This window comes from Perognathus longimembris, chromosome 13 (genome assembly GCF_023159225.1).
Source record: "Perognathus longimembris pacificus isolate PPM17 chromosome 13, ASM2315922v1, whole genome shotgun sequence".
NCBI lineage: Eukaryota > Metazoa > Chordata > Mammalia > Rodentia > Heteromyidae > Perognathus > Perognathus longimembris.
This window is the reverse complement of record NC_063173.1, coordinates 27,697,806-27,718,491: the sequence shown is the minus strand read 5'-3', so window position 1 is coordinate 27,718,491 and position 20,686 is coordinate 27,697,806. Positions and strand designations below refer to the sequence as shown.

General features: G+C 39.9%; 1 protein-coding gene across 3 annotated transcripts in view; it reads right to left on the bottom strand.

Annotated features, from left to right (window-relative positions):
- Nell1 (neural EGFL like 1) overlaps positions 1-20,686 on the bottom strand; it is a 782,009-nt gene that overhangs the window by 558,108 nt on the left and 203,215 nt on the right. For all 3 annotated transcript variants that reach the window (XM_048360824.1, XM_048360826.1, XM_048360825.1), the window contains 3 exons: positions 19,754-19,856; positions 9,980-10,053; positions 2,714-2,813 (listed from right to left, as the gene is read on the bottom strand). In XM_048360824.1, the coding sequence (XP_048216781.1) occupies positions 2,714-2,813; positions 9,980-10,053; positions 19,754-19,856 (277 nt within the window). The remainder of the gene's footprint in view (positions 1-2,713; positions 2,814-9,979; positions 10,054-19,753; positions 19,857-20,686) is intronic.

The following is a 20,686-nucleotide window of genomic DNA, read 5'->3' as shown; positions in this document are numbered from 1 at the left end:
GGAGTGAGAAACACTGGAATATTTTCCCTCAGAAGAGGGACCTGGGCTTTTCAAATCTTTTCACAAAAAGTAATTGTCCAATCCCCTCCTCATCTAAGTATTCACTGAACAACTAAAACATAGAAGAAACAATACATACATACTTGTATTCATATGCAAACATATGTTCATATATATTTATATTTATATATATATTTTTTTTTTCTGTGTATGTGTGCTGGTACTGAAGCTTCAACCCCAGGTTTTGCACTGTCTCTTCTTGCTCATGGCTGCCATCTCTACCACCCGAGTCAGGCCTCTAGTTCAGCATTTTGCTGGTTATTCCAGTGATGTAAATTCATGAACTTTTCTGTACAGGCTAAGAAGACCTCAAAACACTATCTAGATTTCAGCCTCCTAAGTAGCTAAGATTGCAGATGTGAGCCATGAACACACAGTGTAAGTAGATATATAGATAGATACCTTTTCAAAAGAGAAGAAATGTTTCACAAAATAGGTGGAGAAAATTAATGTTACATTTACAGATGCCCTTGAGAAATACATTGGAATTGAGAAATGAGATAGAATTTGCAGAATTTATAGATCATAGATGCACAAGAAAGTTGAAGACAATAGAACCTTCAGCTTGTTTGACTGATAATTTGTCAAGTGTCATTTAAATTGTAGAGTTTCGTAAAGAAGAGACAGCTTACTGCTAAGATAAATACTCCTTTTGCTTTCTGATTTCCTGATGTGCAGAGCAGACCCAAACTTTGGGAAAGCGAGCTGATGTTCTGGGATTTTCTGTGTTGTAGGTCAACAAAGAGAAGCAAGAAATAAATGGTGGTGGGTGGTGATGTAAAGGCCCTTAATCGAAAAGCAAGGAAGGCTTCCTTCATCCCAGCATCTGAATTGTGAAGTAAGGATACATTGTAGAAATCCAAGAGAGCTAATGGGTTCAAATAGTTTAATTCACCACACCTACCAAGAAATTCCCAGTGCACTACATCTTTTCTAAAGATATATTCCATTTCCTATTAAAATGTAGTATTCCCAAGAACTTTTTTTTTTTTTTTTTTTTTTTTTTGGCCAGTCCTGGGCCTTGGACTCAGGGCCTGAGCACTGTCCCTGGCTTCCTTTTGCTCACTTTGCCACTTGAGCCACAGCGCCACTTCTGGCCGTTTTCTGTATATGTGGTGCTGGGGAATCAAACCCAGGGCCTCATGTATACGAGGCAAGTTCTTTTGCCACTAGGCCATATCCCCAGCCCCTCCCAAGAACTTTTTCATACACACGCATCTCAAATGAAAACCATCAGCTTCCAAATAAAGATGTGTTCATTTGGAAAAGAATGAATATGAAGAAGAAAATTCGCTTTTTCACAAATTGGCCTAACTAAAATCAAGTCTATGACTCTCACTCTTCCTCTCAACACTTTATTGATAAAGAAGGCATGCTTCCTACACAAATGCTAACAGAACCAGTGGCACCTAACTGGTTCAATTGCACACTGGGTCAGAACAGTGAAATTCAGGAGGAATTTCTGCTGCCTGATCAATGATTCTATTCTAATGAAGCTATAAATCAGAAACTATCGCATAAACTGAATCCCATTTGACACTCTAACAAATAACAAGTGATGGATTTCACATTAAATTATGAAATTTACCTAGGTCCCTTATCACTTCACAATAAATGCATCCCTCTGAAAATTCCACTTGATTTTTAAATATGTCTAAGACATCCCAGCTGCAAATATAATTGCACTTTTTTTAAGCAGATAAATTAGGAGAAGTACTCTGACAGCATAAGACTAAAATATTCTCTTGGTGTCCCTTTCTTTAAAAAGATGTTTACCAATCTCTGTTCTAGAAAAAAATGATTTTACAAGTTTAGAATATGAAGGTACCTGAATTAAACTGCTGTGGTGCTGCTACATCCTTCTTAACTTAAAGATCAGCCAAAAACATGTAACTTGCTAGGTATTTAGTGATGCGAATGAAATGTTTGGCAGTAGGCATAGTTTCAAAATAGTAGTTATATATGAGTTTAACTGCATTTATGTCTTAAGATTTGAATAAATACTAGGTTCTTCTAATGCACATAATTCTCCCTGGTTGAAAATTTCACAGAACAAGCAATTCTTAAGCAAGTGTTTAAAGAAGTAAGAACAAATTTGAGGAGGAAGGGAATTCCCACAAAAAGAAAGCAAAACAATTCCTACTCAACAATTAATTCACAATCAAGCATTATGTACTTGAAGCTCTTTAAAAAAATTAGTAAAGAAAAAGTTACACATAAATCTAGCTCATGAATAAGAACCTATCATAAGTCACTCTGAGTCTGATATGGGAATTGGCTCATGGACTAGGCTAAAAAGAGCTTCTCAATCCCCCCATGAGAAATCATGTAATAATGGTTATTATTAGAGGAATATCATTAGCATTAATATAGGAATGATCATCTATTGAATGTTTATCACATGCTGGGAATTATGCTGGGTGCTTATGCATTATACTATTTAATCTTCCCAGTAGTCTTATGAAGCAGATACTATTATTATCCTCATTTTGCAATTGAAGAGACCATGACTGAGAAAGGTAAATGGGATATGAAAGTGCCCATGAAGCACTGCAGAGTTTGAAATATAGGTTATTATCACTGTACTATTCATTAAACCTTCACCCGCACCCCAGCTCTATCACAAGCAGAGCCCCACACCAGCTCCACTCACCTCTACAAACACTGCAGCACTGATTCTCTGGAAGAATGTGATCCTTTTCTGAGCAGTTCAAAGGAGGGCACATTTCCGTAATTTTTACTAAAACTCCACCCTGCAAGCCAAATATGAGGAAAAATTTTAAAAGATGTTCAAATATACAGTCAATGATCCAAACTTACAAGACTCATTTTTAATACCCTGCAATTATCACAACCTACAATAATAGAACAGCATTAACAACACCCTCAGAAATTCCACAATAATGATGACATTGCAAATTACATTGATGGAATTCTTGAAAGAGAAAGCCAATTTCCCCTCTAAAGAAAACAACCTCAATTTTAAGTTTCTGATTATCTTTTATAGAGCAGATGGGTGCTAGCAATTGGCTCCTGAGTGAGAAGGTCTAACTCCTAAACCTGACCACCTTCTTGGTGTGAATTTTCTAAAAGGTCAGTTTTGAAATATTTTTCCACATGGCATCCTTGAAAACAGAATTAGTCCCGTGAGCCAGTTCCTGTATTCTACAGGGTAACAAGCATCATGAACCCTAAGGTAAGCAAACACCTGCCTTATTCTTGATGAACTCACAGTTTGGTGGAAAGAGGCAAAAATAATCATCTCTTAAACTAAGAAACATAATACAGTATAGCAATACCTAAAAAGTGACTGTAATAGAAAGTATTGTAGAATAATACAACAAAGGAAGAAGAGATCTTACTGGCATAGGAAATACACAGAAGCTAAAAGAATTCAGGTATGAATGAAAGAAGGTCAGTTAGAAGTTAGTTAGATGTTTCCCTGGATACAAATAAAATCGCTTTCATCAAAATGTTAAATATTCATCAGCTGAATCTTTATGACCTCACTTCATCTAAGATCTTCTTTGTTGGCATTACTGCACCTGTATTTGTTGGGGTGTTTTTTTGTTGTTTCTTTTTTCTTGCTGAGTTTGAAAAGATAGACCATTAATTACCATCTTTAAAAAAGCTAGAGAGGCCCTTATTTTATCTACAAGTATTTTTTCTCCTAGTTTTCAGGGGTATTTAAGACTACCAAGAAGCAAAATGGAGGAGAGTCTCATTCTAGGCCAGAAGTCTGCTCCAAGCATAGATAGAAGAACAGGATAGAAGCTATCAGCCAGGACACATGGAGGAGTTACTGAGTTTTCCATTTATTAGTGGCTCTTTTGTTCCAGTGCCCCAGTCCCTGTCACAGTTCTCTAGTTCAGCAAGACCCACCATTTATCAGGCATACCATTTTAAAATGAAAACATTCATAATGATAAATATCAAATGGGAATGAGTAGATTATTTTCTAGCATGACCCCCTGTCTTTTCTGATAATTTCTGACCTGAATATTCAGGCTAGCATTCTATGTCTTTGCTTCTGTTCCTTTGGCCTCCATTACCTCAACTTTTTTGTGTATGCTGATTCTTAGAACTAGCCCTAAGAGCTGAGAATTAATTCTGCCTCTGACTCTCAATCTCTATTTTCTACTAAAGTCCATTTTCATTCTTCACTCTTGGCCAAATTGGGCACCCTCAAAAGTCAGCACTGGTGCTAATATAAGATTCCATGCCTGACAAATTAGTTTTTCCTAGAGAGAATAAAACTATTACAGGCCGATGGATGATAATAATCCTAATGTTAGGGGCATACACTAAATGCAATGGTATATACCAAATTACCATTATTGAATTTATTCCTATCCTTAGATATTAATATATTCATCCTAATTCTCCACTGCCTCCTGGTGTGAGTAAGAAAACAGACACTTGCATTCTTTTTATGCATTCTACGTTCCTACTCCCAAATTGTGAATGCTTTCCTACTAATGACTCATCTCTGTCACCCTGAGAGGGCTGACCTAGGACACAAGGACCATTTTTCCTATGCAGAGAGCCAGAAATATCTGTGACTTCCACAATGCCATGCTCACAGTCCAACACTAATGACTATATTAGTTGTTCATTGTAGAGAGGGACAATGTCTGGGGTTTCATTTCTGTTCCAGAAAAACTGATGGAATCTAAGTATATCAGGTCTTTCACCTGAAATTCTACCTTTGATCTTTCACCTGAAATTGCACCTTTCCTGAGTTTCTTTGTTCCTTCCCCCACAGTGTTCTGTACAGTCAACAGCTAGACTGGCTTCTCCTCAGTGCACTTACCTAATGAGCCACTTATACTGAAATCCTTAGTTCTGGGTCTACTTCTGGAAGAATCCAAACCAAGATGATTAAGCTATATTTCATTCTTGCTATCAAAATTTAAATCAATAAAAGTAATTATCTCTAGATGATAAGATGCTAGAGTAGTTTTTCTTTGGTTTCTTAAGTTCTTTTCTCTAAATTCCAAATCATACTATAAAAGTATATACTTGTTTTTCTGAAACAAAACCATGTTTAAAATAGTGTGGGAGAAACATAATTACTCACAAAAAGGTATATTTTTAAGGGGGCCATATTTTAACTGCTAAATTAATTGGTCAATAATTCTCATTCACTTTTTCTTTGGGGGGGGGGGAAGCCTGGGAGTTGAACTAAGGGCCTGGGTACAGTCCCTGAGCTTCTTTTGCTTGAGGATAGCACTCAACCATTTGAACCACAGTGCTACTTCTGGCTTTTTCTGTTTATGTCATATGGGGAATTTAACCCAGGGCTTCATACATGCCAGGCAAGCACTCTACCACTAAGCCACGTTCCCAGCCCCCTCATTAAATTTAAAATATTTAATGAGTAAGCACATAACTCTAAATGTTTATAGAGATAAAAGCTTTTATATGAATTTCAAAATAATTTGAAATGTGATTACTGTGGTACAAATACTACTAAATCCACTTAATCCAGCTACATAAGTCAATGCAACCCTGTGTTTTTCTTTATTTGGAAGCTATTTTTAAGACATATTTTTAAACTGTTTTTAAATCCTCCTGATTATGGCATGATATTTTATAACCTCTGTATTGTGCTCTGTCTTTCCAAAAAAAATACAATTCTTATTATTATTCCTTTTTGTAACTTAGAGAAACTATCTCCATGTCATTGGTCAATTGTAAGAACTCAAATGTTCTGTACTAATTAATCACTATGGTTCAACTTGAATTTCTAACCACATATAAAAACCACATCTTCAAGTCAAAAATTCTTGCTAGGCTTCAACAATGTTGGAGAAAAGCAATAATTAAACAAAATGAAGAGTATATTCTTCTTGATTTTTCAAAAGAAAACAATATGCTAACTTCTGAAAATATTCGGTGAAAATATTCAAGTTGTTTCTTCTTGAATTAGTGCTAAAACTTTAAAATGATACCAGAAAATTGAGACTGATTGATCTTCAGGTCACCTCTTGTCAACTGGGGATTTTCCTTGGAACCACAGAACACAGGAAACTGAGAACTATTTCTTCTATTTTCTTAAGGACAACACTACAATGTACCACTTGTGATGCATAGGAGAGAAGTCAATCCATTACATGTATCTGATACCATGGATCCTTAATGTCAGAAGTTTGAAAAAGGCTACCTGGGAAACACCACTCACTCATCCTAACACAAACCACTTTCAGTCCCTGCTAACTACATCCATTACATGTGCCCCTCTCAGTGCTCTTCTATGGCCTTTTATAAATGCTGCCCTTGAGTAAGGAAAGCATTGAGCCCTAACCTGACCAATTTGGTATCCTTAGAGTGAAAAGTGATTATCTAATCCTTCAGAAACCACCACTCACTCAAATTTACAGGTGAGAATTATATCCAAGTAAGTCTAATAGCATCTCGAGAGAAGAAAGGCAATGAAAAAGCCAGACCACAACGGTTCAGACCCCAGTACTCACTAGCCATGTGGCTTTGTGCCTCTGTGCATTGATTTCTGAACCTGTGGTACCTACCCCAGAGGTTATTATAAGTTTAAATGGAGGTAATGGTTAAACTGTTTTAAGTCACGCCTAGGAAATAAATAGTAAGTCCTCAAGAAATGTCAAGTATTGTTGCCAACAACAACAATACTTCATTTTCTGGGAACAAAGTAACATAAATAAAGCTGAATGTAGTGGTGGACATATCTCAAGAGGCAGAGGCAAGAAGATCATGAATTTGAGGTCAGTCTCAGCAAAATTATCAAGACCTTATCAAAAGCAAGTAATAATAACAGAAGAAATACAAAAGGGCTATGGGTCTAACTTATGAAATGGAGTACTGGGCCTAACAGCTTTGAAGGCTCTGGGTTCAACGAGTAGTAATGAAAGAATAAATAAAATAATGACCTTTTAAAAGAGGTTGCAATTATTTAGGCGAATTCACATGCATACATACACAACTTGTCTAAAGAGAATAACCTGTCTGCCCCAATCTCCTCCTAAATTATAAAAACAAAATGAACAGTAAAAGGTAAATGAAAGGATAGAACATCTACACTGCTTCTGTGTCATATATTCAGATAGGTTGGCATTTAAAGCCCTGCCCGTTATCTCCCACAGGATTCAAGTGTGTATATCTTGATCATCACCAATGACAACAGAGATCAAATCATAACATCAAACCTTTGCTCCAGATGTAAAAGGGGATGGTGGCTGTAGACACCAGACCCATGGCTAGTGCTAGGATTGTAGCAGGGTAAGAAAAATTGCCCTCAGCTTTTTTTGAGATGGAAGAAAAAAGTAAAATAAGAATCTAAATCAATTCCCCTCCTCATCTTATATTCAAGAAGCTCACATTTATTTATTTATTTACTTACTTACTTACTTACTTACTTATTTGTTGCCTCAAGCACTAAATTGTTTTCTTCATGCTTTACCTTATTTAGTCTATACAATACTCCTCGGTGATAATCTGCCAGTCATAAATGATGGGCCACCTACTTATTCTCCAACTTCCAGTCCTGGAGGCCTATGACCTCCGGACAGATAATGAAGTCCTTCCTGTCACACCACCCCTGCTTCTGCCACAGGCCAAGTAGTCCCTATATCTAGCACCTATCAATATAGAGAGACTACCACACCAGTGTGTACCCATGAAACTTGCTAGACCCACAGATAATCTGGCATTCCTATTGTTACCCAAAAGGGGGAAATGGGAAATATGATAGGAATGTCCAAGGAGGTCAACTACTGGGGTAGATTTTGGCAATAGGAGACAGGATTTAGGAAGGACACCTCTCCCCCCATCACTGTCTCCCCATAAAGGAGATTTCATCTCTTCTTTGGTTTGCATCACCTTGAAAGCATCTGTAAGTCTCTAAATGCCTCATTCTCTTCAATCTTTAAAATGCATTTCATCATTTTCTCCCAGATTGTGATGGAAAGATGAAATACGTGGGTAAAAGTGCTTGGGAAGATGGTCTGCTCTGAGGCAAAGTGTTTCTGTCAGCTGCTCTGAAGGTGCCTCACAAACACAGCTGTGCTTTGGTGTGGTTTGGGGCTGCTCTATAAAGCACAGTGTTGTATCTGCCATCTTGCCTTTCCTCCTTTACTTCTTTGTATCTGTCCTTCAGTTTTGCATTGCTACGACTGTTCTTATCACCACCTCATAACTGCAGAAGAAAAAGAAAGAGAGAGAGAGAGAGGCGGGAGGCAGGGAAGGGAGGGAGGGCAGAAGAAGGGAAGGAAGGAAGGAAGGAAGGAAGGAAGGAAGGAAGGAAGGAAGGAAGGAAGGAAGGAAGGAAGGAAGGAAGGAAGGAAGGAAAGAAGGAAGGGTCAACACAAAAGCCCATATCTCGAGTTGTGCTATCTAGGAACCTGAGTTAGGTAAGTAAAGAGGGTAGGGGTTTTTGTCTAATATTCCAGCTAATATTTGGCAGAAAGGAAGTTTAGTTAGGCAGCTCAGCACAAAGCTCTGGAAAACCTTAATATTGCTGTTGACCTTTTCCATCACATTCATATTCCTCTAGGACTCATGGGCTTGCCTATAAGATGGTCTCTTCTTATGTTGCAGTGAGTGATGTCAGAAGATTAAAAATACACAAGAAGGGCTGGGAATATGGCCTAGTGGCAAGAGAGCTTGCCTCGTATACATGAGGCACTGGGTTCAATTCCCCAGCACCACATATACAGAAAACAGCCAGAAGTGGCGCTGTGGCTCTAGTGGCAGAGTGCTAGCCTTGAGCAAAAGGAAGCCAGGGACAGTGCTCAGGCCCTGAGTTCAAGGCCCAGGACTGGCCAAAAAAAAAAAAAAAAAGAAATTCCCCTTTGTATTTACTATTGTATGCTAATAAAAATAAATATTTTTTTTTAAAAAAAGGAAAAATACACAAGAACCCCCACTTTCTCTTCCATCTGTCAGAGATGCACTGGCTAGACTCTCCCTGCTAGCCCATGGCTGTTGTCTCTGATTTCAGACTTCTGGGACTTGATCTGAGAGATGAGGGTCTGATAAAAGTGAATGAGAACATGTCCTGACTGCTTTGCATCTTCAGGGGTCATAGTGGTTGCTGTGGCTGTTTGGGGGTGGTTGGAGGAGCATGAAGAGTAAAATATGATGATGTTTCAACCAAGAGCACTGACAGCAAAGATAGAAACAGAAAGTAATTTGAGAACTAGTTACAATGTAGAGCTGCAAAGACTTGGTGGGTAAGTCTGCTAGGGGGAGGCTATTGTTAGGGAGATGAGGAATTCAGCTGGTGTCTGGATTCCTCACATGGTCATGGGTCCAGGGCTTTATTCTCCTACTGCATCCTCAAGGACATCTCTCCAGACCACCATGCCCATCCCCAAACTCTCTATCCTTTCAGTCTCCTTCATAGTTTTAAATAAAGTTTGATACCATATTGTACATTTACTTTCCTACTCTCTCACTAGACTGGATTTCTATAAAGCCAGAGACTGTTTTCTTCACTATTGTATTCTTAATGCTTAATGTGTGATATGTGCATGTTGGATAATTACAGAACAAATTCTAAAGTTCCATGCTTCCTATGGCATAAGAAGGGACATAGAGGAGGCAGAGGCATTTTCTGACCATTAAGTCAGCCCCATTGCACTGTCACAGCTGGCACAAATGCATTGCTCTAATACCAATGTGAAACCTTTCTCAGGGACACCCACCAATCTCTCCTGACTCATAGCAGCCTTTGGCTGTCCTTTCTCACTCCTTCCTGAGATAGCTCTTTCCCAGGCCATGACAACCACATCTAGTCACAATAACAATGGCTGGGCCTTCCCCAGCCACCCACCACAGAGGATTCTGCCCCTTATTGACAGATCCAGGCAAGAACTGTACCTTAAACCCATTCGTCTATCTAGTCACCCTCCAATGTGATAGAGACCATAAGATGAAAACTTACTCGGCATTCACGACAGCTCTTAGTTAGGATTCGCTGGCCTTCTGCAAGAACCTTTCCTCCGTAAATACATTTTGCTGTAATAAAACAGAACAATGGGTCAGTCTGTCATGCTTTGCTACAACATGAACTCAAAGGTGCCATGTAACTCAACAGGCTCACAGAAACATTGGATCTCTGATTCTAAGCAATACAAATCTCTTCATGAAAAGTAAGACATGAAATAACAGTTTGGGAGATAAACCTTAGATTCCGAAATCAGACCTGATCTTGATTGTGTTTGCCTGGTGTTCACATGCAGGACATACTAATTAGTTTAATGTTGCAAGAGACAATGAATTGCTGTGGTCAGAGGCTAAAACCAGGAATATTTGGCTACCATTACGGTTGAGGAAAATTAGCAGCAGTTTGGGTTCAAACACTCAAACTATTAAATGAGGGAAGGGGTAACAAGTATGACAAGAAATATACTCACTACCTTATGTATGTAACTGTAATCTCTCTGTACAACACCTTGACAACAAAATTAATTTTTAAGAAAATACATAAATAAATAAAAGAAGCAGATTCAATAAAAGGAAGCTCATATATGTCACACTCATTAGAACCCAGTCTCAGTGGAGGAGAACACCCTTCTTTTTCTTATTTTAAAGAATAGATGTCTTAGCTTATGTGTTTTAAGACCAAGACAATTTTGAAATGTAAGCCAACCCAGTAAACCACTCCATGGATGCACTAGAGAAGATTGCCCATGGAATGGTGACTTTAACAAGCTAACAGAGAGGAAAGAGGGCAGAAGTAGACCTAAAAGAAAATGTCAAAGAAAAGCTTAAGTGAAATTTCAACATGGACTCCAAAGAGTCCCTGACTTAACTCACTGACACGCCGGAAGCAAGCACAAAGTAGGCCAATTTGATATGAACCCAGTCAACGAGAACAAGCAATGACCCAAAGCTTTTCTTTCCTGCTCTAATGCAGCCCCCCACCCCCCGCTTCCAGTCCCCTTACTCAGATGAAGCAGAAACAGTGATATGTACTCTAAGAGACCTCTCCCACTAAACTAATTAATGTATCTCTCAGGCTCTCTAGTTCTGTATCAGTTGATAAGGGGTTAATTAGCCAAATGTTGGAGGCCCAAGCCTATAATCCTAGTGCCTCTGGAGGCTGAAATCTGAGGATTTTGGTTCAAAGTCAGACTCTTACCTCTAATTAACCAATAACAACCCCCCCCCAAAATAAAAACCATAGAAAGTAGAGCTGTGGCTCAAGTGGTAGAGAGCTAGACTAGAACAAACAGCTCAAGTACAGTACCTAGACCTTGAATTCAAGTGGCAGGAAAGACACAAACAGGAAGCAGTGTTCATCTAGTTTGGTTGTTTTCTAGGTCTATAGTCTTCTGATTCTCAGGGAATGCTCAAGAGTACATAACCCTTCTAAATAGCTAGTTCAACCCCTTCTTCTTAGCCATAAGGAAGGAAAACACAATGACACTAGTCCACTAATCATCATAATTCTGTGGTAGGGGCAGGGTAGTATGCTATCCAGAGCTTCTCCATGAACAAAAGACACATTTGTGCAGCTGTTGGAATGTAGGTACACCTCAGGTCTCAACCTGAGGGGACCCTAGAACTCTGTGGGGAGTGTGACAGGCTGCAGATTTGACTGCATGCTTCAAGTAGTATGAGCATCTGACCTTTTGCTCTCATTCCTGTTAAAAGATAGAATCCCTGTGTGTATTTACCTTACTGAGGAAAGTCTAAGAACCCTTACCAAAACTGCTTAAATACTTCCTGACTTGTTGTCATTTATCCCTTGGAATATTCCCTTTGTCCATTTTTCCTATAGTCTCACTCCCCCTCCCTCCCTTAAATTTATCCTGGGTGAATTTGAACTTATAATAGCAAGGGTTAGGGGAGAGTAAAATGAAGCTTACGCATGTCTGTCAATTAAACTCATTCCTCACCCCATGGTGGTCAAGTGAATATTAAATACTTAATAAACAATTTTCTGAGATCTCACATGGGCATCTCTTCATCCATTACCCTGGAATCTGCTGTTTGGAACCAGCATCTGCTAGCTATTTATCAAGGATGTATTCTGGGCTGTAGAAAGTCACTTGCTCTAGATGAACTCCCCTTTCTGGGCATCCCATAGCCAATATAAAGTATTGCTGAAGGTAGTACAAAGTCCTATCTCCTGTGCCCCAAATTCACAACTCTGTAAGGCCATTCTAGCTCTGAAGCTCCTAAAGGAATAACAGGGTCATTTGTTGGAACTGCACTGCAGTTCAGTCTCTTCTTCTATCCAGTTGTGCGTGCTTCACCATCTCATGTCTATCTACAGAACCAACCCCAAGAGAACTGCCTAATCAATGTCATGCAAGTCTCCATTGCAGAGTCTATTTTTTCCCTTGAAACAGGATCTACAACATCCACACCCCACCCACACCTGCTCCACTTCATTTTTTCTCCTCTCCATAAATGACACCCACACTTACCTCAGCATCCAAGCCCTGAGGCCTTTCTAACTTCTTCCCCTAACTCACTTTTTGTGTAGCATTGGTGCCCAAATCCCAACAGAGCTCATTCCTTAAGTTTCTCAAGTCAAGTTACCTTCTCTTCTGTTCTCTATTCAGTCCCAGACAACCTTCCATCAGGCCATAACTGCACCCTCTTCTTTAGTCCTACTACAACCTCCTACGTCTCTTGTATTCTAATCTCAATTGTCTCCAGTTCTTTCCACAAAACAGTAAGGTCTATTTTTAGGTGCAAATATGAAGTCCTTTTCAGAATCACCTAATGCCTTCAAAATAAAGTTCAAAATCATTAAGTCAACCCATAAGGCCTTTTATGTAGTTCTTTAGCTCCCAAAGTTCACAGCTTACTAGTTGCTGAGCTTTCTCTCACCCACACAACCATGCACACCTCCCCAAATTTTATGTTGTGTGTGTGTGTGCATGTGCACGCGCACACGCAGGTTCTGGGGCTTGAACTCAGGGCCTTATGCTCTTCGCTTATGACTGGTATAGTACCATTTGAACTATACCTCCACTCCTGGATTTTTGTTGGTTAATTTGTAATGAGTCCCTCAGATTTGCCTACCTAGGCTAGCTTTATACCACACTCCTCAAAACTTGGTCTCCTGTCTAGGATTAAGCTAGGATTACTGGAAGGCACCACAGGCACCTACCTGAGAAGGTGTTTCTGATCTTTACCAGTGGCTAATTGCTGTCATTCTGTGCTTCCATTGTACCTGGGACTTAACCCCATTTGTAGCATAGAGCACCTAATGTCTTCATTGTCCATTTAATTACCTGTCTCTCTTTGGAACTGTAAACTCCATAAGAGCAGGAACTATTCATAATTTTGTCTTTGGCCTCCAACTCAGTCCCTCTCTTGGTTTATTCTTAGTAATTACAAGTAGTTTTAGAATCAATGAGCTCTACCTACTAGCAAAACACATTCAAATTTCCTGACACCCAGCTGGAACTTATTCTCACTATTCAATGAAACTTTTAAATTTCCTGACACCCAGCTAGGACTTATTCTCACTATTCAATGAAACTTCCAACATAGATATCAAGGAGTTCAGAGCAACAGCAACAACAAAACAGAGAGTCAGTGTAATTGTCCAAATTATTCTCTTCCTCATTTCATTTAAATGAAAAGAGAAAACAAATAAGCCAAGCATGATACACACACTTGTAATTCTAGCAACTCCAGAGATCAAGCCAAGAGAATTGTGAGTCAAGCCTAGCCCCACAAAGGCACCAACAAAGTTAGGTGTTGGTGTTTTGCACATGTAATCCTAGCTAATCAGGAAGCTGAGATCTGAGGATCACAGTTTTTCTGCCCAGGCAGAAAAGTCCATGACACTCTTATCTCCAATTAAACACCAGCCCCTCCCCCCCCCAAAAAAAAACCCAACCCAGAAGTGGAGCTGTTACTCAAGTGGTAGAATACCAGCTTTGAGCAAAAAGGCTAAAGGACAGCATCCAGTTTAAACCAAAATACCAAACACACACACACACACACACACACACACACACACACACACACACACAAATAAATAAGCTAAAACAAAAAGGGCTGAGACATAGCTTAGTAATAGAGCACTGGCCTAGCATGTACACAGTTCTGAGGTCAACTCCCATTAGTACACAGACACACATGTGCACTCATGGGTATACACATGCATACACACAAAAGAGCTATCTCAGATCACTGTTTACGCCTCAATTTTCTAGGCAAATCAGCTGAGCATGAATTGCTGGTCATAAGGACTTAGATTTCCAGGTTTGCTTACATAAAAAGACTTCATTCTCTCCAAGGGCCTGAAGTTGTTGTATAAAGAATTCCCAAACTCCCAAACACAGCTGTGACCAAATTGACAAGGTAGCCCACTCCAGAGTGGCAGTCCTGCTAAATACACTGCTGTCCAAGTACCATCTGCTTCCTAGCCCAAGCTCAGAAGTACAGAAATACTCTTTTGCTGCTTCTTCCTTTTGCCCCTTGTCACTTCCACAATGGCATTTAATGCGCTTGGTGCCTATCTTAAAACATTTGTGTAATGCTTCTTTTTGACAGCTCCATCCCAGAACGCTGATCTGGAAACAAGCCTGCCTCACTGCTTACTTTCCCACCACACTTGGGGACACATCCATCCCTCAAACCCACCAGTCTGATATAGAAAGCAAATGTCCACTGAACTCTATGTTCTCCAAAACAGGATGCTTTGGGAGCTGGTGGATGATGTCAACTCAATGCCTCCATGACTTGCAGCTATGACACAGTGCAGAATGCCTAGATAATTAAGATTACAAGAGGACACTAAATGACTTCAGATCACTTTCAGGTCACAACTAAAGGACAGAAGATTTCCCCTTGCATTTTCATGTCCACCTCTGCTTCTCCAACAGTACCCCCTGCTCCCCATCCACTGGCCTCCGTATGCCACACATCACTCCTCCTTATCCAGTCTCCTTGATCTACAGCCTTACAGCTTCGTTTTGATGTCAGAGGAAATTCAAGCATAAGGTGAGTCAGGCTCTGGTGCATCTGGCTGAGGCATTTGAGACTTCATTTCAACAGCTCTCAGTGTGAGTAGAAATGTAAATGGATACCAGAGTTCTTCCTATCACATTAGGGACATGCAGACAAGAATATTACACAGTGTCGAACCATGAAATTGAAACCAACACATACTTCCCCGCCATGATGTCAGAGACAAGCACACTTGAGACTTAGAGAGAGAAAGGGTTATTCAGTATGTCTTTTTGCACCCACTGATATCTAGCCCTTCAAATTTGACCTTGATTTTCTTGAGTGCAAGGATTGAACAATTTTGTCAACTGGATAACACACTGAATAAACAATTGACAGGTACGGCTTTTGATGCCCCTGTCACATGTGGATATGAGGTTATACTGTCTTTATTTAGATATTTGTACCCTGCACACATTCCAACCCTCCCTTGGTAGTCAGTGGCTTGGAGTGTTAAAATATCAGTACCCCATTTTACACTTTAAAGAAGAGGGGGCAGATTAGAGGGGGTGCACACCCAAGGACTCATCTTCCCTCAGTGAAGTAATTTGCAGCCCTGACATCAAACAACTCTCTGTGCAAAACACCCACATTAAAAAGGTTGTCTGTCCGGCATCTCCAATTCAAACATGCCAAACAGATAACGTGTCACTTCCCAGACTACTTCCTCCATGGCCTCATTTCTGTTCATCACACTATGAGTCTCCCTCGGGTTCTTGTTCAAACCTTGGCAACCTCTCCCTCACAGATGTTCACAATGCTCACTGAGTATCTATCATGTGCCAGGTCCTTTGGCTATCACTCACATAAACCCCTGCCCTTGCACTTCCCTCAAAAGGATCTGTCTGCCTATGAATCACCTCCACCCTGGAAAATGCCAGAACTCCCATATCTACCCCCTCCCTCTAACTCTCTGATATAACAGCCTTCCTAAACACCTTTGTTTGAGTATGCCACGACCCTGGTTTAAACCCACACATTCATCCTATAATCCCAGTTTCTAGGAGACTGAGATCTGGAAGATGACAGTTTCAGGCTAGTTCTGGAATAAACAGACTCCATCTCCAAATTAATCAGCAGAAAGACAGTCTAAAGTGCTCTAGCTAAGCAAGCGTGAGACCTGAGTTCGAACCTTAATACCACAACTATGGCCCCGCCTTCTCCCCATAAAAGAAAAAGATTGCTTTTAAGTACAAAGTACGGATTTACATGCACACTTCCCTTTGGCAAGTATGTTTTCACACAGCTTGGCACCTAGCAAACTCCTACTCATTTGGAAATACTCTGCTCAGCTGTTATCTATAAACTTTTTCCAACAGACACGTTTGCTTTTTAGCCTGTGGTGAAACATGGTATTGTGACAGAGATCGCAAAGTAGAGCAGAATTGCTCACCTCATGGCAGACAAGAAGCAAAAAAGAGACAGATCAAAAGTGGTCAGGGCAAGATATGCTCTTTGAGAGCAAAGACACTTATATTTCCCCATCATCATTGTTCATGCCTCCCTCCACTTCAAACTAGACCTCAGTTTAGAAAGAGAGTTCATAGGGACTCTTCCCTATGAATTCCATGGAGAAACTTTCAATGTTTAGGAAGATGAACTATTTTCTGTGTTTCTAAACGAATCAGGTCTTTCAGGGCACTTTAAAGATTTTAAGACTAATTTTGATTTTTTTTTTTTGGGGGGGGGCCAGTCCTGGGGCTTGGACTCAGGGCCTGAGCACTGTCCCTGGCTTCTTTTTGCTCAAGGCTAGCACTCTGCCACTTGAGCCACAGCGCCCCTTCTGGCCATTTTTCTGTATATGTGGTGCTGGGGAATTGAACCCAGGGCCTCATGTATACGAGGCAAGCACTCTTACCACTAGGCCATATCCCCAGCCCTTGATTGATTTTTATTCCTACATTAAATAGTAAATGTAGAACCTAACTGAATGTTTCTGCCATGAATGGCCTGAAACTGTAACCCTCCAGATTTCAATGTCCTGAGTAGGTAGGATTACAGGCTGGAAGAAGGGTCATGGCATACTCACAGAAGAAACTTTATCTACACATGCATGGCAGTCCAGGAAGCTGTCACAGGAATTTTGTTTCTATAAATTAGATGGAAACCTCTGAAACTATAAGTGAAAACCTATCCTTCCTCATTTAAATTGTTTCTCTCGGGTATGTCTCAGTAACAAAAGCTAACTAACACAGAAAATACCTGTAAAAACATTTGGGAAATGGAAAGTCCTGTTCCACATCTTGGACTGCCAACAATGCTTAGATAAAATTCTTTCTTGTTTCCAAAAGGATGCTCTTGTCTAAAGAGCTGACTCACCTGAGGCTGACAAATGCATGAACACCTAGGAAGTCAGCAGACAAAGCAATTCACTTTTACACAGTGGCTTCAATTGCCTGAGTCAGAATAATACTTTTGATCGGTGTCAATACACTCTCACTTTAAACCTAAGAAAACTTAGGAATACTGTATCTTTTCCATTATTTTATTTTTATTATCTTTAAAAGGTTGTACAAAGGGGTAAGAGATCACTTTTGTTCATGTGTAAGAAACTGCCTAAAGATGGATCACCAGAGGTACAGAAAAACTCAAAATACTAAACTGAACCATTGGAGTGGAAAGCCAAGAAAAAGTGATCCTACATATATCCATAATAATATCACATATGAATGGATTGAACATCTGGACCTCTGGGCTATCTGTATTGCCAAACATGATTTATAAAAGCTTTTGGAGAAGAAATGAGAAATCCTCTCATCACACAAACTCCAAGCGCACCTTGATGGCACACTCTAAGGTGAGTATGTTCTGACGACAGTAGAAAGGGAAGTATTGTAATATTCCTTCTGAAACAGTTCAATAAATACCTCAGATGGTGTGGCCAGACATCTGTTCCCTTCCATTGACATGTTAGGCAACATGCAATTCTTTCACATTAAAATAAAAACCACTGCGCTTTAAAAATTTATTGACCAAAAAAAAAAAAAAAATGTACAGAGCTGGGAATATGGCCTAGTGGCAAGAGTGCTTGCCTCCTACACATGAAGCTCTCGGTTCGATTCCCCAGCGCCACATATATGGAAAACGGCCAGAAGAGGCGCTGTGGCTCAGCTGGCAGAGTGCTAGCCTTGAGCAGGAAGAAGCCAGGGATGATGCTCAGGCCCTGAGTCCAAGGCCCAGAACTGGCCAAAAATAAATAAATAAAAATAACAATTTATTGATATTGCCATGCTTGTTTTGGTTTGAAAACTAATGATTTTGAAAATTACCCATAGATGACAACACTTCTAACCATCAGACCTCTTCTATCTTCATTTCTTTCTTTCTTCTTTCTTTTCTCTTTCTCTCTCTCTCTCTCTCCCTCTCTTTTTCTTTTCTTTCTCTCTTTCTTCCTGCAGCACTGGGGATTGAACTCAGTGCCTCACCTTTACGAATCAACCTCTCCTTTCCTATGGAAAACTGTGTCGGCAAATTTAGTTTGCCCAAGTGCTAGTGATTCATGCCCAGTAATTCTAGCTACGAGGGAGGTTAAGAGTGAGAAGATTGAGGATAGAGTCCAGTCCTGAAAGAAAAGGTTTTGAGACCTATCTTAAAAATAACTAACAAGCTAGCTACCAGTAGTTTGTGCCTATAATCCTAAATACTCAAGAGACTAAGATCTGAGAATTAAGGTTTGGAGCCAGCCTGGACAGAAAAATCAGTGAGTCTCTGGAAGTAGAGATGTGTTGCACGTGCAAGGGTGTTAGTCTTGAGCAAAAGAAGCTCAAAGACAGCATCCAGGCCCTAATTTCAGGACCAGGGACCAGGACACAAGTGCATGCATGCTCATGCACACACAGCACACACACACACACACACACACACACACACACACACACACACATTAACAAAATATAGGGCTGGAATTACAGCTGAAGTGATATAGCACCAGCTTAGCAAGTACAAGGCTATAAGTTCAAACAGTATTGCCAGGAAAACTAAGCACAAAAAACTAGTTTGATACCTCATCAGCTTGTAACCTTGGTAATTTAATTTCCTCAAGTCTAAACTTCCTGTAAGGTAGAATAACAACATAAACTTATGCATCCAGTACTGTATAAAGTGCATATTAAATATTTCAAATGCTAGATTTAACACTCATCCTCACCTGAGTGCTCAACTTCACTATTGCATTTGAAGCAACTAAAATACAGTCATGCAGGGAATTGTTAAGTCATTGTATTACATGGACAAGTCAAGGCCGCTTTGGTTCTCTAATTGAATTTCATCCTTAGATTTCTAACAAAGGCCCCTTAATCACCAGAGAATCTGGCCAAAACCACCAAAATCAAAACACAGAATTTGGCTCTTAACTTGGTCATCAGAATTAGAAGACTGAAGCCTGGGAAACTTTGGCATTGTGAGTTTACAGATTCAACCCACCCAGTTGTTTAGCCCTAGATCTAATCCTTATTTAAACAAAAAAAAAAAAAGTAATCTCCATTGAGCATGTAAGAACAGTGATTTGAGTTAATAAGAGGAATTTTCTGAAGGGGAAAATAATGCCTGCTAATGTTATCTGCCACAGCAAAAGTAATTAAAATATTGGGACTCTTTGATCCTACATTTAATATGACATCAACAGCCGATGCTTTGTTTCATCAGTGCCAATCAACAAAGTTGTGAATAATAGAGGAAAACATAAATTAATCTCAAAGCACTCAGGACCACTTGGACCCCTGAGGTTAGTACTTACGTCGGCAGACCTTGCAACACTGGCCAGCAATGTGCACAGGAAGAGAATCTGGGGAGCAATTGAGAGGGGGACAAGACATTCTTCGGCATTCCACAGCACCACTCTGAGCAAGGAAAGATAGGAGAAGGAAACTCAGGAGTGTTCTCTGAACGTTTCTGCTGTAAGCAAAGTTCACATCTCATCCCCCAAACCTCATCAGGGAAACAGAAACAGTATGAGGAATTCCCAGTCCATTCCATAACCACAAATCAAGTATTTTCTCCAGCTCGAATGAACCCACATCACCTCAATTACTTTTCTGATATACATCACTAGCTTCATCCCACCTGCCCATGTGGACTAAGTAGATTAGGCCGCAAACAAAAAGCCTATTTTTACAAGAACATAAATAACACCTTTTGCAGACCCTGTCAATCATTTTTGAGGCTCTAACAATCCATTTTGTATTTTCATGGACAAACAATGGCATTCTTCAGATATTTATCAAGTCATTTCAGCAGGACAGGGTTTACATACTAATTTCTGCATGGGGCTCTTGTAATTCTCTGAAACAAGTCTACAAGTGATGGATATCCTGAAAAGCAGAGAATGGGGGAAATGTCCTGCAATTCCCTGTAACAGATGATGGTTCCTTCCAAAATACAACAAAAACATGCAGAGACTAATTACACCTTTCTCGAACTCATTTTAGCAGAGATAAGCTAGCCATTAGGCTGAAGATTCTCTTCCCTTCTCTAAACTTCCACTTTAAAATTTCCAACAACAGCCTCATTAATAATAGATCCAACCCAGGCACTGATGGCTCACACCTGTAATCCTAGCTAAGCAGGAGACTGAAATCTGACAACCAAGGTTCAAAGTCAGCCCAGTAGGAGGAGGAGGACATGAGATTCTTATCCCCAATTAACCATCAAAAAGTCAGAAGTAAAACTG